The 23470-nt window shown below is 35.6% G+C and overlaps 1 protein-coding gene across 1 annotated transcript in view; it reads left to right on the top strand.

Annotated features, from left to right (window-relative positions):
* Nucleotides 1–23470, top strand: part of EXOC2 (exocyst complex component 2) — a 127139-nt gene that overhangs the window by 65803 nt on the left and 37866 nt on the right. Inside the window, exons 12-22 of the mRNA XM_066325892.1 lie at nucleotides 425–550; nucleotides 3699–3823; nucleotides 7155–7223; nucleotides 7487–7644; nucleotides 10718–10839; nucleotides 14409–14470; nucleotides 16747–16827; nucleotides 17742–17801; nucleotides 18644–18705; nucleotides 19611–19677; nucleotides 21616–21732. Coding sequence (XP_066181989.1) covers nucleotides 425–550; nucleotides 3699–3823; nucleotides 7155–7223; nucleotides 7487–7644; nucleotides 10718–10839; nucleotides 14409–14470; nucleotides 16747–16827; nucleotides 17742–17801; nucleotides 18644–18705; nucleotides 19611–19677; nucleotides 21616–21732 — 1049 coding nt within the window. The remainder of the gene's footprint in view (nucleotides 1–424; nucleotides 551–3698; nucleotides 3824–7154; nucleotides 7224–7486; nucleotides 7645–10717; nucleotides 10840–14408; nucleotides 14471–16746; nucleotides 16828–17741; nucleotides 17802–18643; nucleotides 18706–19610; nucleotides 19678–21615; nucleotides 21733–23470) is intronic.

The raw sequence follows: 23470 nt of genomic DNA, 5'->3' as shown, positions 1-23470 counted from the left end.
CACACTGCCCTTACCTGCTTCAGCTAGATGCAAAAGAAATTGCTGCTGTTGAAAAGTGTATTTAGGACATACACCAGAAAAAAAGCATGGCAATGTCACTAATGGCATAAATGCATATTTATCCATGGCTTTCAAGTAACTAATTGTAGGGCATTAATTAAAAACAGAGAAAGATACAGACAAATAATGGCATTTTCCCTGTGGTATTTGTGGGTTTGGCTTTGCTACAGGACTCGATAGTGGTGGTATTGAATAGCATTGATACAGATGAACAAAGAGTCTAAATAAAACAAGATTAAAAATGTTTTTGTAAGATAGCATTTGTATCACTGAATTAAACTAGAATTCCACATGTAGCATGCAATTTCATGTCAACTGATGTGCAAAGTTATTCTGACTTTTGAGTTTTTTCCCCTCTGCCCAGGCAACGCATTGCTCCACAGCCCCATGCTGGACCTGGACAGTGATGTGCGTCCGTCGCCGATCGGCCATCTCAGTCAAACTGCTTCACTGAAAAGGGGCAGCAGCTTTCAGTCTGGCCGTGATGATGGTAGGCATCTGTTCTATTTAGGAAAAAAAACTGCAGCCCCCACTGTACACTATGTGATGTAGTCAAAAAGCCCAAACAAAAACCCACACTCTGTGTATTTGTTTTGGATTGCTACAGAATAGAATTCTTTCTTCTTAAACATCACTGTTGCTTACTAAAGAAGTCCTCCATGGTTTTTTGCAAGCAAAGAGCAGTTCATAAAATTGAAATTCAAGTTCAAAATTTGCTTCTTAGAATGTAGTCAAAGTAGTAAAAGTATTTTTTTCTACAAAACTTTTCTCTTGCTTGCATAGCCACCTACTGCCTACTACATTTTTCTTGTTATGCCTTTTGTGTGTATTTGCTAAGATGGTTCTCCTTGCATTTGCACCTTCTGTCTGCACTTCACATATCTGGCTCCCTGATTCTTTAAGCCCAGAAAGGGAAACAAAATATTTGACTAAGCTCAAGCAGTCTGTCTGTCCACAACCAGCTGAGGTCTTCTGTGTTGTAAGTGTGCTCAATACCCTTGTCCAAACAACTTCTTCTCAGGAATCTTTCAATGGTGACGTCACAGGAGACAGAAAACATGCTTTTCATAGAATAGATCATTCCTTACTGAAATAGCTGTCTTACTGTTACCCTTGTCGTTTTTCAGGTCAAAGCCTTGCATGGAGGTAATTAACAAGTGTTACAAAGCAAAACACTAAATTGCTGGTTGTTTTTGAATGCCATCCACTCCAATACTAATGCCACACTTAATGTAGCAAGCAACACCCAAAATCCAGTTTATTTTTAAGTTGTTTGAATTCTTGTGCATGAGCAGGAACATAATTGCATATATGGCTGACAATTCCCCTTCAGTTATTTTGTTTTTAGAGTCTTAGTTATGGATCTGTTAACTTTAAAACTGAAAAATGTAAAATTTTCAACAAGATTTGCGTTTTCTGTAGACACCAATTTAAACTAAGATTCAAAGGAAAACTGGAGAATTGGAGCACTATAATAATCCATCCCAATTTCCCTGATGTAGAATGAGTTGCCTCTGAGTTGAGTTCCTTGGTGTGTAGGTGCACATGACCACTGATAGCCTCTGCCATCCTTGTTCTTCTCTGAGTGGAGAGACAAAGCAAACCTACAATTTAGGATACCTGTGCAAGAGCTGCCATTCCAAATGTGCCATGATGTGTTCTGTTTTCAGTTTGTTTGTGGATCTTTTTATGTTTTGATAAATTTAAACCAAATTTAAATTTGTCATCTCTGGGCTTTTTTGGTGATTTGGGGCTTTTTTTCTCCAATATGTTGGACAGTGATCATCCAAAATATTGATTAAAATTCAAAACTGCAGCATTCAAATAACATTCAGCTCTTGCTTGAGCATATGCTCATGAGAATATGTAAATGAGACAATAGCTCTACTTTCATCTTTAGAATGGTATAGCAGAGATTATAATAGAATCAATGGAATAAAACATAGATTGGAACTTTCTCTAGCAACAGAGTGAAAATATCCTGAATTTATGGCCATAACCTTTTGATACAATGTGCAGTAGCTTATTCTAAGAGGTATCTGGTGTCTGCAGGCTTGAGACTGAAATATCCTTCCTTGAGGGGAAAAGAATTTCATAGATGAAGTAAATCTTGCCAGTAAGTTTCCAGTTACCAACAGACATCCCTGGTTATAACCTTGGATTGGTGCACGAGCTTATGGCAAAGATGAAATGGTTTCTCAAAGAAACTGATATTTTTTCATTAGAAGTTGGGGTCTGTTGGAGTTACAGATCCTCTGCAGCTATAGCTCTGTTGGCTCAGCTTCCTGACGTAGTCATAGCTTGTTAAAAACAGGTTTTTTGCCACTGGGTCTAGACCAGTTCTCTGGCTATCATAAACCAAGCTGGTTAAAGTATTTTATCTGTGTCCACACTAGGAGCTTTTCTACTTGAGCTTTGACATTTTTGTGCCTCCTAATTATATCACTCAAATTATATCACTCTCTGTACAATTGCACTTGAGTTATGTCAGACCGTCTTTCCAAATTTTGGGCTTCCATTATTTTATTTTCAAATACTAATTCAAAATGCCTAAACTTTTTGGCCATGAGAAGAGGGTAGGGTAGATGTTCAATTCTCCAGTAGAGAAATGGAGCAATATGCGATCCACACCTTGACAAGTGGAAGCTGCTTGAAGGCATGCTGTTCTTCAAGGAGATTCAAGACTGTCTACCAATATAATAAAAGTGAGGCTCTGGTGAAGCCTACTAGTATGTAATGTGCTCTTAGGCAGCTATTTTTTCTAACTGGCGAATTCCTGTTGCGTGTAGGCAACGTTCTGTAGCAAAGTAGATACAAAAATACTGCTATTTCATGCAGTATTTTTCTGCATTTCCAGTGTTGCATAGGCTGATATAATATTTTTAAATTTATCATTTGTACAAGACATGAGTTTATACATAAAAACTGCCACATCAACAAACATGTCATTTTAAAGTGTTTTGGGGACTTTGGTTATTTGTTTTGGGGTTTTTCAAAAAATATATGATTTCTTTGTCCAAGTGTTCCAAAGCAGACGGTAGTTCCTGAAGTGAAATGCAAGTCTCTTGTCACTGTTGTGCTGTTTTGTTAAACTCTTGTAATCATGAAGGTTTCAAGGGAAACGTAGATGATTATGGAAAAATATTTCACAAGAGTACTTTCTTTTCTGTGTTAATGAGTACTTCTGCCTCTGTCCAGCTTTCTCTTTACCCCCCTTCTGCCCATTGCAGAGGAAACTGAAAAGTTGTCTGTTGCCAAGATTTCATTTGAAATTTTTCTAATGTCTTTATTGCTTTCATGTTACCTTAAATGTTGGAGCTGTTTGAAGACAGAAGCCTGTCTGAATGGATTTTTAGGTGGATTGCCTTAGATACCCCCATAAGGGAAACTATTCTGTAGATACTGTCATAGTGCTGGCGCCTTGTAAGCATACGAGAGGAGAAGAAAGAGCTTGTATGTGTACAAATTGTGTACAGGCATATGGACTGAACTTTTAATTTTTTTTATTTTTACCTGAAAAGTTTTATATATACTGTAGAGTCACTTGTGTAATACAGTGCAGCAGCAAGCTAGTAGTAAATTCTTGTTATTTTTAAAAATGATAATGTTGCTTTTTCTGTCCTCTCTCCCCCTTTTAGCTTGGCGATACAAAGCTCCTCAGCAAGTTGTATTTGTTGAAAAGTTGACAAAACTTGTTGTAAGTCAGCTGCCCAACTTCTGGAAGCTCTGGATTTCTTATGTGAATGGAAGTTTATTCAGTGAGGTATGGATTATTCTATATAAAGGACCTACGATTAACAAAGGTCTGTAATAATTATGTTTGAAGTATTATATTTCACTGGTAGAAGTAACAACTTATTTTAGTAAGAGATTTTTCTTTTTCGCGGAAGGTAAGCTCACAGTGGAATTACAATAAATTCTGACAGTGGGGATTGTGTGTGTAGCTTGTGGCTGTGTTCAGTTACTGGACTCAATAATATCTGTGTACTTTCACCTCTTACTCATAGCTGGCCCTTCACTGGTGATCTGAAGAAATAGCACATTGCATGAAGGGTAGAGATGTGTAAAAGGCAGAGTCATACAGAAAAAATATTATTTCCTTTCTTTGGAAAAGGAGTACTCATTTCTGGAGTTTGAAGTATTTGGAAGTGAGGTTAGTTCAAGACCAGAGCTGTGAAATAACCAAGGGCACAGAGCAGAATCCATGGACACATTACAGGGAGTGTAGTCTGCAAGATTAGTCAGCTGCAACTCCCCATGCTACTACTCGCTCTTGCTCAGATGATCTGGTTTTTCCAAATTATGCAAATATAATCCTGATCATCCAAGAAGAAGGGGAAAAACAAAAGTAATTATTTAAGACACATGCTGTTTTTATATGCATACACTTAACAGATTTTACCTCTCAAAATTAATTTTTGATAAATTGATTAACTTCTAGTATACTATGTTCTGCTGTGTTTAAATTCTGAAGTCATCACATCTATGTACTATTCTTTGCAGCTTTAGGAGAAAAAACAAAAGCCTTTGAAAAAGAACATTTGGAAGCTTATGTTCTTATTTTCCATTCCTCTAACAAAAAAATTAATTTATATATTTATTGCTCCTGCCTATAAATCAATATACTGTGTGCATATGATTATACTAATAGGTAATATAGCCCTTTACATGTTGAACACAATGTACAGAACATTATAGCTTCAATGAAATAGATGCTATGTGTGATCCTCATTTTACATGATAAAAATCAAAAGAAAGATATGCCATTTACACATAATATTCAGTGAAGAAAGTGAAATCAAGAATAAATCTTAGTACTGTTGGCTTTCACAACAATAATTTATTTCATAGGGGAAATGAGAACCTTTTTTTTGACACCAGTACTGTGGAAAATTAAACTTTGCAAATTCACCTGTTCAGTTACTGTGAGGGTTTTTTTCTGTATACAATGAAATAGAAAGCAGTTTCTAGATAACGAAGACTTGAACTGTAAACAAGGTTAAGAAATCCTGCTCATGAAAATGACTGCAAGTGGAAAATATAGTGATCGTCTGTCCTGCCTAAACAAAACATTGTTTCAATGTATTAAAAAAAAAAAAAAAAAAAAAAAAAAAAAGAAGTAGTTTTGTTGTTACTCTGTAAAGTACATATGCTCTTCTATGTTTGAGCCTAATTCTGAACTTCGGAGGAAATTAATCCCCATACATTTGATTTCTTCCACTCCTTTGGTACTTACAAAGCCCCACAAGTTCTAGGGAAGATAGGAAGGAATCCATTCCTCCTGTGTGTTCTGCATGCCACAGTCAATTAAGGGTGAGTGAGAGGAGGGGGTGGCAAAACCTGGAAAACTTCTAGAGCACCTAAGAATATCTGTCATCACAGTGGATTCAAGGCTGAAAGTTTGTGTTTCGCTGTCAGAAAAAATACAAATTTTAATTACCCACAAAGAAAATTCTTTTACCATGTTGCTTGCTATTTATCATCATTCAAAAAGCAAGGTAAATGCTAGATTTTTTTAAGAAACATCCTATAAAAGATGGTATACAGAGTTATTTCAGTTAGCTTAACTAAGTCTTCAAGATAGTTAAAAATGCAGAAAGTAAATCTCCACATATGCATTTCAAGATGTATTTTATTTTGTTCAGTTTGTATGGCTTTGGCAGGGTTCTTTTCAGTTCTGAAATGCCTTAAAATATTGTCAGTTAAGATGTATGTGGTGTTTCAACAGTTTGAATAGTTGAGTTCTTTGAATCACTCTAGGTGAAGTCACAAATGTGAGTAGTAACCGTTGATCTTACCACAAGATAGTTTTGGTCTGTCTGTGCAGGAAAGGTTTAAAATTGGTCCTCAGCAAAACCACTGGAAAAAAAAATATATCAAAGATCTATGAATTGCTCTGTTTAATCCAGCTGTAAACCAATGTGAATTTAAAATTGCTATCTGAAGTTTCAAGGAATACAACTTATTTTCTTTTTAATGCTTTAGAAGAGAGAAATGGGAGTTAATTGCAGCAACTATTTGAAGGTAGTTCTCCTTGTCTGAAATGGTATAATTCAGAGTTTTAACATACAAGAGTTTTATAGCTATGTATTTTCTAAAACTGTTAAGCAGTTTCATTTTTCTCTAATTTTTTGATCATTTCAAATTATTTATTTTACCTTAAAAATCTTAAATGCTTTAATTAAAGAAAGATTTTGAAAAACACAGCATTTCAAATTAATTATTTGAAAGTAAACTGATTGTCTTTGAGGACACTCCTGTCATGTTATTGCACTTCTTGTCCAGTAGATGTTGCTGTACAAACATAAAATAGGAGATTTTTTAAGTATGTATTTCGACATCTGCATTTCACCTAAGATTTGAAGTTACTTTTTCAATGTAATTTACTCTACTGAGATCTCAGTGCTCTCCACAGAAGTGTAGAACTACAAACAGGAAGACTATTAGTCAAATCATGTTTTTCTTCAACTGTAACTGTCTCATGCAACGTGTACTCATGTTCCCCTGTTCTCAAAGAAGTGACAATAAAGATGCTGCTTATTTCACAGTCTCTTTTACAGTTAGTTGAACTATTTAAATATCATTGTAAGAAAGTACTGTTGCTAAACCAAACAAAAACCCTCTAACCCTCCCCCTCACATCATGCATTTCCAAATTGCCTTAATTCCAAATATTGCCTCCTTCTTCACATTTGATGTCTTTCTCTCGTCAGCTTCCATGCTAAAAAATACAGTTTTTTTCATGTCAACTTGATGCACAATTGGACTATATATGTTTTAGATCTCAGAAACACTGCAGTGAGAAAACTTTAACCTCAGGAAATTTGTACTGTTTGAGTTTCTCTTATGCTTGTTTCTAACTTTGTCTTAAGCACACCTTTTTCTTCAGAATTCAACATTAGAGTACTTACCTACAGTGAGTTGAGTTTATTGAGATACATATCATCTTTGCTTAGTGAAATGCCCTGAGTTCATTTTTATAATTACATCATGAAATCATCGGTTTTCACTTCTTCACTTTGAAACCCCCTTTTTCAGAATTATTTTAACTGGTTATAAGATACTTACACTTTTCAATTTTCTCATTTTCACAAGACTGCTGAAAAATCTGGCCAAATGGAAAGATCGAAGAAAAATGCTAGGCAAAGACAAAATGATTTCAAGGTAAGTAGTTGCAGGAGATGTGGTGGGGAGAACCTTAATTTCTTTCATTTGTCCTTCATCACAAGATACTTTTGTGTCACTTCGAAAAATACAATTTCTTAAATAATTTGTGTACCCTCATACATCCTTCTCCTCTCTTCTCTGCCATATGGAGGCACCTGTAAATCTAACATTTCTACTTGTTATACATAGCAAGTACATGGCTGCTTAAGTGTCTCAGTAGAGATTTTTCCTTGATTTTTCTTCCCTTTCTTCTGATGCAGAAAATGATTCAGGAAGTGATGCACTCTCTGGTAAAACTTATACGTGGAGCTTTGCTTCCATTCAGCCTCAGAGAAGGAGAATTAAGACAGTATGGTGGCTGGGAGATGAAATCTGAACTTTCTGGGCAGTGGCTAACACATGTTATCCAGACTGTAAGGTAAATGGATCTCTGGATGCATAAAATCATTCTATTCATGGAATATGTGTGCTGTACGACAAAATGTTTTGTTCATTGTGTTAAACACCCTGAATTTTGAGAATGTTAACATTTTCAAAAATAGGATTGCAAAAAAAATATTGTTTATGTCAGATTCAGGATTCTGTGTGCAAGTGTAATTAACGATGTCTCATGGTATACTCTTATTACATAATAATATATTCATTTTTTCTTATAGCATCCTATGAAAACATTTAAACAAAATATTTGCCTGGCACAGCATAGAGCATAGACACTCAGTGAATGAAACACCATTTGATTCTTTAGGATAGAAAGCAATTATTTGCTGCATTTGCTACAAATTATTTGCATTTGCTACATGTCTTCCCATCTTTGCCAAAATGGGTGAAAATATCATGTTTTTCACTGTAGTTATTCTTAGATCATAATTTACCATTAGAGTTGTTTAATGGAAGGTAATAGTCCTGCTTATAATGTCATTCTGCGTATATTTTTTGTAAAATTAATAATGTGCATTTCTTTCATCGCAAAATTACTCACTAATATACGGAATTTGCTTGCATTTGTCTATGGGGCCTACACAAATTGTCATTATCTTTTGAAAAGTAACTACTCCTTTAGAGTAATACTTGGGTCTGATACTGTACTTGTTATTTCAAGTTTTCAAAGCGTGTAACAGGCAAAGCACAGATGGAAAAAAATAAAAGAAAGGGGTATAATCATGTATAGATATTCTTAGTGCGGATGGGGTGATACACACCTGTTGTCAAGTCTGTTTAACACTTTCTCTCACTCTGTTGTCACTTAAATTATCTCTCCTGTAACCACCTAGGAAAATATTTCCATGTGAAATTTGTTATTCTGGCTGAATTTTATGGAATGCTTTCAGTTTAAGAAGGAATTGAGTTGATTAAAACATATTAAGGAGCACCAGTGTTGCCCTTTTATGAGAAGCAAGCCATCAGTTTGACTTAAATTATAAAATTATAGACTTTAACACTTGCACATCTGTAATACTGGCTTGGAAATGTAAGCAACAGTTCTCTAAAGGTTAGCTGTGCTCTTGCTGTCTGAGCTAAGATCCAGGCTGAGGCTACAGAGGACCACATGAAGACTCTCTTTCAGAGAATCTCCTTTTGCTTTCCGGGCACTGCCCTTGTAATGAACAACTGAACTGAGAGCTGGGGAAATCCTCTCTCCCTCCTACTCCTTTCCCCACCTTGTTTTCTTAGCAATGGCACTTGAGCAAAGTGGGCTAGGCTTTACTGCAAAGTGATCAAAAGTAAAGAAGAAGAGGGGCATCTGAAGAAGAGGCATGGAACATGTCATCTTAGAGTACTGACCGGTGACAACCAGTTCAGAAGTTTATGCAAGTACTGCAAGTACATTAACTTTCAATCCCCCATACTTTGACAGTCTGACAAACTTCTTATGAGTCACTAATGATGAAGGTGGGCTGTTCCCAAGAGGAGTCTACACCTTGTCTAAGACCTTTATTTGTTGCAAGGTTATGTAATATCTTAAGCCTTATTTTCACAGTTCGTAACTTAAAGTCATTGTGAAGCACATGATAGAATTTTACTAATTTCTGTCATCTCACAAATGATTTACCGTTTCCTGCTTGTATTTAAGAGTGATAAAACTCACAGTGTTAGATAACAAGGAATTGTCGTTACATCTGTGTGATCTTAATTTTTCTGCTTGTTTGTGTGTCTCACAGAGCTAATATCACACATACATGTGTATCACACAAGTGGTAGCACAGTCTTTGTCTTGTACCCCCATCCTGTCATTACTCAGGATGAATAGGTTCCAGAGAATAAATTAGAACTATGCAGTCAAGTGAGCCATTGCTTGCAAGACTTTTGCCTTTCTATAAAGCTGTGAAGGTTATGTATCTTTAGGGCGTATTATACGAGAAAAAGGATGATCTTAGGGATGTGACAGCTGTGTGCTCAATGGAACCAACTCTAAAGAGCAGGGTTTCTGTGCAGTCTGAAGTAACTTAAATTTCTCACAGATGTGTATTTACATTCTGGCTGGCTGAGATAGTACAGATTTTTCTGATCTATTAATTCGGTAGTTGTGCTGGGTGGAGAGCAGCCTGGTTAATGATGGGGGTTTGGTGGGTTCTGCCCAATACCAGGGGTATGGACCTGGAGCCTACAGGTGGATGGTTGGAAATGTTCCACTTGTTTGCTTTGTGCCTTTCTATTCCTCCACCTTGGCACTTTCTGGTACATGTGCTTTCCTCAGTATTAGCAGTAAGGCAGGTGGCAGTGACTGCCTTTGAATTATCCTCACTTACATATCCAAGAGTTGGATAAAAGCAGTGAACATCCCTCTGTGACCCTGACTAAGTCTGAGCATGACTGCAGCTTTTTAGTTGAAAGCTGAAATGCTAATTCTTCACAAGTAGCTACTGTGTTGCTATCTCTAAAGGAAAAAAAAGCAGAAATTAATGTCTCCATCCTCACCTGTAATCCCAGTGTTTTGTATCTGGTCAGAGTTGGAAGCAAAACAGTGAATTAATTTACTCTACACATGGTGCAGTAGCTGTATTTTGGTTCCTTGAATATGTATATTCTTAGCAATATGGTGCACAGCCACATCCCCATTTCTGACAGCTTAATCACTGTTACTGTTTTCATGCAAGTATAAAATATCTCAGAAACCCAGTTGTGGATCTTGTATTTGACCTAGGCATTCATCTAAAACAAAAAAAAAAAAGTTACTTCTGCTCCAAAATTATTCTTGGATCATAGGACAGAAGATCAAGCAGGGAAGTACAAGAGGACCGTAGAAAAAGGTGGCATGTTGCTGTGATGACATTATTGTAATCTTAGAGAAAAATAAAACTGCATTTACATTTGTCTTATTTAAATAAATAATTAATCTTCTCAGAATGGGATAATTGATTTTCAGAGAAACACTGAGAATGGAGCTCTTGTATTTCTATATGCAGAAAATGTCTGAAAAATTCAGTATAGTCATATCAGCTTAAAAAAAACCTTCAGATTTACACTTCCATCTAACTTGATTTGTTTTCCAGGCTTAGTTCTGAGTCTCTTACTGCACTCGAGATACCCAATGACATGCTTCAGATCATCCAGGATCTTATTCTGGACCTTCGTGTACGTTGCATTATCGTGACCTTACAACACACAGCTGAAGGTAATAGAAGGTTACAGGTCCCCTTGTTCACTGTCATTCTTTGTGCCCCTGATTAGGCCAAATCATGGTCTAATGGATAACTGGGTCTATTACAGATGTTGCAATGGCAGTGGGCTCATCTGATTCTGTAGTCTCTCACAAGTTACTCAAATACTTCATTTTTCTGCCAGAAATAAGTTATAAGAATTTTCTTCCCTTGGTCTAATAAATAGATTAGGTTAGACTTGTTTCTTTTGGGTTGAGACAGTTCTACAACACAAGTGATTTATTTCACAATGCAACTTTTCTATGTTGGAAATATAATTCATTTTCTTTCTTGAGCTTTTCTATAACATGAAGAATTAAATAAGCAGTGTCCCACCCCCAAGAGCAACAACAACAACAAAAAAAAACCCAAAAAAACAATGCACAGCCCTCTATAAAGTATTTTAGTTGTGTGGCTTCCAAGGCTTTTTACTAACATTGTAATCCCCAGGGTTTCCTGCTGTGTACACAACTTTTGCCATAAATGTCTGGATTGTGAAGGCCAGTAACACATCCTCTAAATCTAATGTGACTCTATGCCATCAGAGGCCATTCTTCTTGCTGTCTTGCATTCAGCTCTGAAACTTAAACTTCAGTAAAGTAGATCTCCTAGAAATAAATGTCTCTCCTAAAATGGGGGCAGATTGATCTACTAATTCTCTTAGCAGGGCCACAGGATTTTTTCCCAAAAGACAATTTACCCTCTATTAAAAAAGTTAAGGCTTTTTAATATTACAATTTAGCCACTTTTAATCTTTAACGTATGATTTTATGTAGGCTGAGAGTTTTACTCTAGGTTTACGTATGCCAAGCATAGGTGGCTGTATCAAGCAAATTTTCAAATTTTTGGTGACAACAAATCATTAGTTATCTGTGGTGTATTTGTTACAATATTGATATTAATTGCATTCTTGACTCTTGTTTTATTAAATCCCATTTCACAATTAACATTATTTTTCTGCATTAATATTAAGCAAGCTGGCTGAATAAGTTCATACATTGTCTTGTCTCCTTAAAACTCTGTAAAGTATCACTATTTCAGATTTCACATAAAGTATGAAAAGGTCTTTTTTTGCTTTTCATCCCTTAGCACAATTGAGTTGAATTGTTTTTTCTTGATGGTGTAAGAGATTTTTTAATTGTGACATGAGGATGGTCTTATTGGACTGACTTACTCCTCTGTCTAGGAACTCTGAGTGATTCCTCAGATGTCCTGCTGTTTCAAAGGGAAGAAGTATTTAGTTCTCAACCATTTTCTTGACAGTCCTCGGCTTATCTAGTCTCTGAACTACCTACCTAGCTTCTCCAGCACAGTCCAGAGAGCTCCAATATGTGACCAATGATGAAAAAAATCTGTTGTGTTACTGGTTTTACCTACCTGTTGTATCATGGCAGTAGCCCAGTTCTTTGTTCAGATGCAGAGTTTCTGCTCCGCATGTTCTGATTGCTGGCTATGCATTCTGTGTAGGAAAAGCTCTTGTGGTAGTCTGCACCTTAGTTTTTCATACAAGCATTTCGTATTTTTCTTTCTTGAATCAAAAGAAAGCAGATCCCTAGAGATGCTGGCATGTGTTATTTGCTGGATAATGTAGTTCTCTTTTGTCTAGCCATACCAGCAGCCTTCCTTGGCTACTACTTCCGTCCCCTATCAGTGAAGCAGTTCGGTGTGTTGGCTGTAGCAGCAAACCAGAGGAAAGAGGCCTGCTTGTATCATAACTCTCATTCCATACTGTTGCATTGCATGCCTTATCTGTCAGCCCCTTTTTTTGTTCTTTGCCTACTACAGAAAATTTTACTTCTGGAATGTATTTAAGATAGTGGAGATCTTTTTCTGCATATGAGCAGGTTAATTTGGCACTCGAAAAACCTTATTATTGGGGAACGAGTGGAAGAAAAGGTAATGGATATTCTCATAGAGCTACGTAAGTGTATCTCAGAAGTAGCTATATCTGCAATACATAAGTCAAAAAGGCTCCTTCTGGACTTGAATTTCACCTCTCTAATATCTCCAAAATATGAGTAAAGTGCTGATATAAACTTCAGTCTTTTCACTTGCTGCGTGTTTTAAGTTGGCAAAGGCATTTTAACTACCGAAGGCATTGGTAATTAAAATATTCAGATGTAGTTAAAATATTCATAAGAGCACTTTAGCTTTTCAAATACGATAAACCTGCCCACACACAGGGGTTTTTTTTTGTTTTCTTATGATAAACACCATATACACATACTGACCCTGAGAGGCAGCCTGTGTTCTTTCCCTCTTGTATGTGGTCACTGGTCATAAAGGTCATGAAAGAGAAATTATGTGAATGCCACACTAGACAGGAAGTTTACATGAATGCATTTGACTGGAATTTGATGAGCAGTAAAATATGAGAAAGAAATTTGGTGGGGTTTATATTTGTATTAGCTAAGAATAAAATGCAAAAGTAAGCAGCTACAAAAACATGTAAAGGCTAACCAGTGCAATCTAAACCCTTAGAAGAATATCAATTTAATCAAGTAGGAAAGTGAACAGAGTAATTATTCTGTACAATCCCTTAATGCCTTTTATCTTCATTGAGCCTATACTTCTGTGAGAGCTGTAGAGTATGACACTATAACTAAGCTTCTTAATTTAGCTACACAAAGCACTAAGATTTTGAAGACACCTTTCAGTATGCATTAGTTATCCGCTTTTATTGGATTTTTAGAACAGAGGGCAATTCACTGAAATTTTTGTTCGTTTAAAAGGGAGTTTCATGATGTGCAGGCACAATTTCTGTGTGGGAAAACTGTATGTCAAAGCCCCACAAACTGCACATAGTTCATCTTTGTTCTTTTTATACTTCAGTTAAGCCCAAAATGCAGTGATGATGCAGGATGCACACCATCCATAGAGGAATTGTGTTTTTAAAGTGCATGAGTTTTGGATTCACATCCCAATAAATAGTTACATAGTAACCCTCTATAAGTTAACACCTTCTGGGTAGTGGAAGAGAGGGCGTTTTGCATATGTGTTTATGTACTTTTGAAGAATATCTAGCACCATGGATCCTTGACCCTGAGTGGGGACTCTGTCCCTCTTTTATAGTTCTGAATATGAATTATGTGCCACCCTTTCTGTCTTGCTAAAATGCTAGGCAGTTGTTCTTTCATTTTTTAATTAAGAGCTAGAGTGTTATAGACTAGAGACTTGGGTTCTTAGTTGAAGTATTTTATATTGTGATTAAAAATTTACAAAATAAAAACAAACCCAAAGCCTTCACAATATTCCTTTAATTCTAAGCTTTCCAGTAAACTATGAGCTTCATACAAGTCCTGCCATGTATCATAGACGTGCTTCTCTGTGGTGTTAGCAGCACACCATGTGTGAGTTCCATTCTTAATCATTTGAGAGTACTGAAGGCTTTGAAGCTTGTAGTGCTATTTGCTTGTATGCCTAGTCATTGCAGTTCCAGCATCTGTGGTTTCTTTTCAAGTTCAAGGAGTTTTTAATAATTAAAATTTATACCTTCTCTCCCCACCCACCCATCCCATGTTTCCCCTATTACTCTGTCCTACAGATATAAAGCGATTAGCTGAAAAGGAGGACTGGGTTGTTGACAATGAAGGCTTGACATCATTGGTGGGTATACTCGGTGTCTTGTAGGCACTTCCTTTACTGGATTTTTTCTTTCTTTTGCATGTGTAACAAAAGTGATTTCTATATTCTCCAAAATTTAAATTACTTTGGACTTTATTCATGTAAGCATACTGATGTCTGTAGTTTTATTAAAATATGAAAATATGGGAAGCTAATTTTTTTAATTGTTTGAATTGTTACTTCTCTGAATGGTTTACTGGAGCAAAAAGTCATACTGGAGGTCACAAGTTCAGTTCACATCAAAATGCTCCATAACTTAGTAGGCACACTACCATGGAATTGGTCTGTAGCTAAATAAATAGGTCACTTATATGTTATAATGAGAAATTGAACTGAAAAGCAACTAATTTAGGAGATTGCCTACATGCAGTAACAACCAATGTCTTGAAACCAAATTCAGATAAATTAGTGAGACGCTTTCTGGAAATAAACAGTAATGAGTAATGCCTAAAACACAGCGAGCACGTTGTAGGTGTGACTTAAATACAATCTGCGAAAGCAGAAAAGGCCTGTGGGAGGGAGAGTTGCTTTGTGTATGTTATCTAAGGGAATGCTCCACAGACTTTTAGTTCTTATTTGCTTCTATAAATACATGCTTAAAGTTGAGTAGGAGGACATTGAGCAGTCAAAATATGCATACTGTAGGTAGGAGTGTTGTTGTCAATTGTAGTACTATAACCAGATTTACAGCTTCTGGTCTTGGTATCAGTTGCTGCTGCCATGGGCAAGTCCCTTAACTTTTCAGTTTTTCACTATATTTGTCTGCCGAATGAAGGCAGGGGGAAGATTCTTCCACAGAAGCGTTGCTTCTTCATGCTTGAGCTGTAGCCTAACCCATTTTTATTATAAAACTGCTTAAGTTGGTTTTGTGCTTAGAAATCACCCATTCATTGCCTGTATACAGTATTTCACTAGATACCTTTTGAGGCCATAGTTGAAACATGCCAAATTTTAATGGTGGAAGTTGATTGTGTTTTGTCATAGCGAGATTATTTACCTACTAAAGTAGAGTTCATTGGGGTAATATTAGAGCAAAGGTCAACCAGTATTAAAAAGGGCCAGGCAGTCTCTTTGGGGGACATTTTTGGCTTGAGGTAGAAACTATATTTTAAGTTTGCAGGAAAGGTTGAAGACCCCTTTAGCATTTATATTCCAGATAAAGATACAGTGAGAAACAGAACCAGGTTTTCTCAACTTCATGATATCCAAAGAATCAAGTATCTAAACACCTTTCCTCTCCTGAGATGTGATGTTCTATAGTGTAGAAGCAAAAACCCAAGAGCAGCACTTTACTGCTGGCCTTCTTCTTTTAAGAGATCCAAATATGCTAAATACAAATTGTTTCAATGATTTTCATTTTGCCATGTGAGCATCAGTTTCCCGGTCCACCTCCACCATTTACAGAATTAAAAGTTATTACAGAAATAAAAGTTCTAAATTTAAAGTTGGTGGCATGCCATAAATTATCTACTGAATGCAAAGCAAGTTTACAAGACTTACAAACTTTTTTGTCCACTTCTTTGACCCAAATCCAGTAGGATGAAGTCTCTCTTTTCTAGAGCAGTGACTGCTTCATGTTGCCCTGCACAGCAGGTTCCTGCCCAATACCAGCAGACAGATGAATTAAAAAAATAAAGTGTGATTTATAAGGGAAGAGAAAAAGACAAGGAAAAAGTGACTAATGACTCTGCTATGAACTTGCTTGCACTTTCAGGATGAGATTGACATATGTCACCCAGACACTCATATTTCAGGTTTGGAAACCTGAAGGTAACAACAGCCCCTCAAACCATTTTTTTGTTCTATTTGAAACAAGCTTCAGTCTGATTTTCTTAGAAATATTTTGCTGAAATACATTGCAGAAATATTGGACATCCCAGGCAAAACTCTCAAAAAGCTTGGATCAAGGAGTGGAGGAGGGAGTGTGTCAACAGGCATCTGTAATGCTACCACAGAAAGCTTTAAAATCTTTTTTACATGAATCTGTTTGGTATAAAAGTGTCTCATTCAGATAAAAAAATGTACATTGATCTATAATAATAATTCTGTAGATAATTTGCATATAAAAGCTCATTACTTTTATATGCAAAAGGTCCTCTGGTAATACATGAAGTGTCACTTTTTTTTTTTCCCTCCCACCCCTTATTTGGGATAATTTGGAAATAAAGAGATTACTATATACCTTGTAAATTTTTATGTATTTGTGTAGCGTTTATTTAATGTGCTTATCTACAGCTAACAACTCATTTGACTTTCAGCCATCCCAGTTTGAACAGTGCATTATTCATTCCTTGCAATCTCTTAAAACTGTGTTGGACTGCAAACCTGGAGAAGCCAGTGTAAGTTTTGATTTATGTTTTCATTTTTGTTCTTCTGAAAACCAGTAATTTACATGAAGGGAACTTTCAGAGAATGATCCAAGGATGTAACTTTCCTGTTTATTTTTCTCCCATGTGCACCTTTTCACTTGTGCTAGCTTTTAGACTTCTGTTTGTGCTTCATTTGTTAAGAGTAATTTGTGTTTATGGGGTGGATGGAACCTGTATTTAAATCCTTAAAACTGTTCTTCTGGGAAAAAAAATGCTACTTGTAATTTTCACATAGCAGTAGACATTACATCTAAAATAAAAAACGGAGAGGCCATTCCTACGAGTTACTCTTCACTTGGTGTTGGATCCAAATTACTTGAGCTTAAATTCAATTTTTTGTTCCCATCTACTCAATATCTTGAGGCCCTGATTGATTGAAACATTCATGCTTTCTTTCAGGTTTCAGTGTTCTAAGGGAGTTTAACACATTTCCAAACTCCCTTGGGGCCCTGTGTATAGATATTGTTTCTCTCTCCTCATTTACATTAATCTTTCTGACCAGCTTGTCTATGTTCTTAATGAACATTATTCAGAAGAATCTGCAGTGGATTCACCTGCATCCTTCTTTTTAGGACATAGAGACCTTGAAATATCCTGGGAGCTTTTGCTGTAATTCCATTAGCCAACAATGACTCATACCACATATACTAGGACTTCCTTCCTTTAACTATGATATCTCCTCATGCTTATCAAACTGTTTACTGGGACTTGTATTGCTTCTCCCATTTTTAGAATGGAGAAAAATTGAAATTGATTTATAAGGAAACAATGTCCCAGCAGTCATTCTTTTAATTGTGTCATCTCTTTGGGGATGAGTTACTGAGGCCTTCCATGAGAATAAGGCCATGTAGAGTTGTTCTGAAATAATATGCTTGCATCCTCAGGTTTTCCAGCAGCAGAAAACACAGGAGGATGTGTGCCAGCTAAGCATTGGGATCATGCAGGTAACTTGAGCACTTTGAAGTACAAAATTGTCAACACAAGTGACGATCAAAAATGTGTGTGCTGTACCTTACCCACCTTCCAAAAGGTAGCTTAAGTTGATGACTGTGTTATTCCTCTGGTACACACTGGGATACTGAGAAATGTTTGACTTTAAAAGTAGCTAGAACTTACTAGCTCAATCCAGTGATGGCAAATCCTCAAAGTAACATATTCAAGTATTTTGGTGAATGTGATTGTTCAAGACTTTACTGACAATTGATATTTCCTGAGGTGATGCTATCTAACATCTCTGTACTGCAGTGAGTGGAGAAATGGTGATTTTCATCAGCTGATGGTCTGGCTTTCAGTTTTTGTAGTAGAAAACAGTGTTCTTTGTAACAAAATCTGATTTTTTAATTGATTTGAAATTAAGTAATAGCATTCTTTAGAGTTTTGAAATATTTTAATAGTCTCCTCAAATAAGAAATCATGAGCCAAAGCAAGACAATAATTTTAGTGAGGCTTCTGCAATTTTTACTTGGGATCCACTGTTCAGACTGAGCACATGAAAACTGTTAACCGTGCTAATAATCAGCAGATTATCACTGCATCATTTTAGACATGCATCACGAAAATTGCTTATCAGGATTAAAAATTACTGTGTTTTCCTACAAGTAAACTATGATGCATGCAAAATACAAAATATGCATGCAAAAGTTGTAATGTTACTGTATTAATGTAAGGTTTAAGACAAAACAAGGTGATGATGATTGTTCTGCTTTTATTGAGTGTAGTAAAAGTGAATTTGAGAACTTTTTTTAGTTCTGGCAGAAAATTTAGATCTTGCTGTATTATTTCCTAGGGCTTTATAGATTGTTTGGAACAGCTGAGCACCAAACCTGATGGTGACATAGATACATCTCAGTAAGTAAAAACAAAGATGATTTATGTGTAGTATTCTGCAATTGTGTGTGCAAGTTTACGTTTTCAGTGACGGTGTGGTTTTATCCCTTCTGTATTTCATATTTCTTGTGAATACTTTTGCCTCTGAATAGTGATGCTTTAAAATAAGAGCAGGTACTTTTTATGTCAGAATGTTGTGTGGCATCATGTAATAAGGATCTTACAACATAATTAGTATTACATTACTTATACTGTTTTATTCAGTGACACAAGTTGCTGTTGAAGCAGATGTGCTGGTTTTGACATGACTTTACGTGGAATCAGTTGCACCTCTCACTAAGTAACATCCAGTCATATGGTGAAACATCCCCTGCCTTTCTTTTCTTCCCTTCTATTTTTTTACTGATTGTATTAGTATTTCTGCTAAATTCATGAAAGTTGTTTGTTCAATAAATGCTTATGAGCCACTTATTTTAGAGACCAAAACAAGTCAGAGTAGCCTGAGCTTCCAAGAGTTACCAACATTTGTGAAAAGGCAGAGACTTGGAAAATATAGCAATATACGCTGGAAAGGGCAAATTGATTCTGGTTTTAATGAAATGTCTTTTTCTTCCTATTCAGATGACCATTGGCTGGATAGGTGTAAAAACAGAATCTGTGGCAAAACAGAGAAATTATAGGAAAAAAAATGTTTTAGGAAGGAAAGGAAAGGTTTGTTGCTAGAATTGTACTCTCAGACTACCAAGCTCCTCCTGCAGGCTTTATGGGCATCTTGGAAAAGCTGAACAACATGAGCTGCTTTGTTTTTTGGTGTAAGGTTTGAAACAGGATTGCATTTCATTCATGTTGATTTGAATCCTCCATGTATCAAATAATCAAAATCACTATACTTTTATGTATACTTACTTTTTAAACAATATTCCTAGTCTTTCAGTTGATGTTTCATCTCCAGATTTGTTTGGAAGCATTCATGAAGAATCAAGTCTTTCTTCAGTAAGTTTGGCTTCTATATCTAAAAGCTGATCTGAAAATACTTCTCAAAGATACAGGAATGTGAGGTTTTTTTACTGTTGCAATATTGTAAATATTGTTTATTTTGTTTTCTTTTTTAATAGAAGACAATTTTGTATTCTGTAGTCATTTCTCTCATTGAAAGCTCTGGTTTTTATGGTATCTATGGTATCATAATGTATCATGTTAAGGTAACTCATGAAAGTGGTTTTTGAAAGTGGGTCCTCAGAAACTAAAATGGCATCACAGCAATCAGTGAAAATAGCACTGGTGTTAAGTCAGCTGAGGATTTGACTTTTGATTTATGACCTTGTTTTAGATTAGAATCTGTCTGATTATTTAATTACTTTTTAAAACCCATGAAGATACATATATTCAGCAGTACAGTTTCCTCCAGAAAATTTACGAAGAATAAGTGTTGGTTATTTGTTTGGCTTGTTTGATTTGGGGTTTTTAGGAAGTTGGAAAAAGATTTTTAATATTCTTGACATGTTGGTTAATGTACTTCCTTCCATTTAAGCAGCCGATAAAAAAACATAGGTATTACCTGCAAAAAACCTACTGAGTACCTCTTGTGAAATTAATATTCCTTAGTACAGGGTTTAAATGTTGTCAGAAGCCCTGCTTTGCCTAATTCACAAGATCAATAAGCATTTCTGCTATAATAAAGAATCACAGATTGCCAAATTTGGGCAAGTTTCTGAATTCTAGACTGTAATAACTAGTTCTTTATATAATTTTATTCTTGCAACACATAGATTTGATATTAATTGTTGACTTGTAGCTGGGGCTTCTTCCTATATGTCGTAGGTACAAAGACTTAAAAATCATAATTTTAGACAATGTCTGGCTTCCATGGTTCCATGGTATAATTTTCTTATGTAAATCGCAAGGCATTTTGTCTTCTGTTTCTTGAATGAGAACAGAGAAAGTGAGTGATTGGAGTAAGATTGGTCACTGTATTTTTTAAATTCCCATTTTTCAAATAGTCTGCATGCAGCCTGATTACAACTTAAAGTAGAAAGCAACTCTCAGTCCTAGTCATCATATTACTGAAATACAAATCTGTCACAAGTTCTGGGTCTCAAAACCAATACCATTTTTAATCAGATCAGTGCTTGACTTGACTGTCAAATAATTTTGTTTTCAAAATATTTTCTCAGTTGATTTTTAACTTTCATCTGAGCTAGAAAAATAGTTTGAAATTAAAAGAGGGATAAGGGGAGAGGGAAGATCCAATCTATTTAAATAGTAATTCTCTCTTGTTTGATTCTTTGTTTGGAAACTATATCTTACTATATCAAGATCAAGGAAAGGCAATTGTGGTATCTCAACTCCAAAATGTATTTAACTCCCTTGTAGTTAAAAAAAATCATTGAAGAACAGACATCTAGAATGTCTTCAAACTGCTGTAATTACATAATATAGTTCAGAACCTTCTAGTATTTTAGAGTTGTGAGTGCATTTGTTCAGTACCTGCTTCCCTTGTTTTAGCCAGCCTCATGGGAAAGTGAAGATGATCTTCAGTTGATATAATGATGGTCATAATTCTTAGTATATTTATGATGGTCATAATTCTTAGTATATTTCTTGAAACAAAGTAAAATCCAGAAACAGCTTCCTGGAAAGCTGTCCAAACCTAATTTTTGTAAAGAAGTCTTAACCGCAGTTCTGTATTAGTCACAACTATTCCAATGAATACTCTGGATCCTATAAGAAGCATCATGTTCAATCATCATACCTGATGTTCATTCAGTTCTCAGTAGTTTATTGACTGAAGTATTAGTATACCCTACTTTATTTGTGAGAATGTTTATTATGCACAGAGAGTCACTAAAATACTCTGTATACATTTACAGTGTTGGTTATGCTGATACTTCTTTTTTCAACTGTTCTGCTCTTTCTTCTCTTGGTTTTTAGGAGCAGAGACTTTTAATTGCACTCAGCAACTGCCGTTACCTGGAACGTCATACCTTCCTCAATATAGCTGAACATTTTGAGAAACATGGCTTCCAAGGTGTTGATAAAATAACTCAAGTAAGTGAGAGCACTGGAATGAAGCATCATTGCTTGGGGATTTTTATTTGGTTTACCTTCTTTGGAAAGTAGGTGTAAGTGTCCAAACATCCAAAAAGTACTCCTCAGTGAACCTTCCACAAATGAATGGGACTCCAAGCACTAATTGGAGTGAACAACAACAACAAGGATATGATTCTGTGTTTTCATACAGGGCTTAATTAGCTGGTGTAGAAAATGTGAGCTCTTGTTCAGGACTCATGTGTTCAATGGCAGAGCTTATCAGATTTCTTAGTAAAGCTGTTTAATGTCACTGTGTTCTCTTAATGCAGAGAGTAAAGATTGTTATCTCAATTTATACTTGATAAATTATTTCATCTGGAAATCTACATTACTGATAGGTCTTGTTCATAAACTAGTTCATGGTATTTTTTGTTGTGTTTTGGGGGGGTTTTTGTTGTTTTTTCTTTTTCAAAGAACGAAAATGTCAAAGTGGGTGGCAGTAGCTGTCTCATTTTCCTGCCTTTTTGTAAAGATTAATCACTTCTTATGAGAAATGTTGTGACTTAATCCTTAGGACCATAAAGCTAGTTTATTTACAGAAATATTTGTTGGTTGGAAGTAAAATGTTATCTTTTCCAGTACAGAGTAGTATTTCACTCAAACCAATTGTTCAACTATGTAGTACATCCTTAGTCCCATTATGCCTGAATGTTGCTTGAATTTCTACAGCCTAAGTAGTTCTGAGCAGCGTTTGAAAGGAATTGCTATGATTTGTATGGCTAGTACAATATAAAAAATTACTCTGGATATTGCCATTTTTTACTATGTAGAGTTGAGCCCAGTATGGTTAGAAGCAGCTAAGATATCTGTTATGTGTGTGTTCAACACCTTGCCTTGCACAGCCACAAAGTTTGGTATGTTTGGAAATGACCAAAATCAGATGTTTCAGTGGCAGATAGATTTCCAGTCTGTGTTAACCCTTTGAAAACTCTGGTGCAATACTGCATGTGTGGGGCACATCAATGGGTAATGTCAGCTGGGAGGATTTGGATAATTAGATAGTCATCATAAGAGGGCAGTTTTTGAGCCCTTTATTAATTTTAAATAAGAATGGAAGCTCACAAATGTTTAGAGGGGTAGGTTGATTCTTTCAGTTTTTTGTTATGCCACCTAAACTTTTGAAAGTGTTTAATTTATTTCAATATTAGATTTTTAAATTGTAGTAAAGAATTGGCAAATTTTTAAAAGATTTGCTTGTATCTGAAAAGACTGAAACTAATTTATGCTTTTAAATTCTGTCAGCTTTATAAATTTAATTTTAAACTGATTTTGGTAGTGTGTTTTAGTGAAAAACTATCTGTTCTTGCACTGGGCTGATTTTTTTAAAGCTGCCTCTGTAAGTAGGATGTCATTATTATCTAATATTCTGAAGTACAGAGATTGTAAATGGTAGCCAAGAACATTTCCTTACATTCTATATGGTTATTTCATTTTTTTTTCTTAGTGTGCCAAATACAAAATTATATAAAGCAGCCAAACATTACACTGTGTTTTTAGCATATGCTACCTTGGCACATACTCATGATTCTTGTACTTCTCAGTGGAAATCCTTTAAATTAACTTATCAGTTTAGTCATTTAGGAAGTAGAAAAAAAAAGGTATATCCCATAAAATTCATCCAGCTCATTAATTAAGCTTCTGAATAAAATTGTTTCCACAGTTCTGATAATTAGGTAACATCGAAAGGTAGAGGCTC

Source organism: Sylvia atricapilla, chromosome 1 (genome assembly GCF_009819655.1).
Source record: "Sylvia atricapilla isolate bSylAtr1 chromosome 1, bSylAtr1.pri, whole genome shotgun sequence".
Lineage (NCBI taxonomy): Eukaryota > Metazoa > Chordata > Aves > Passeriformes > Sylviidae > Sylvia > Sylvia atricapilla.
This window is presented reverse-complemented; position numbering and strand designations above follow the sequence as displayed.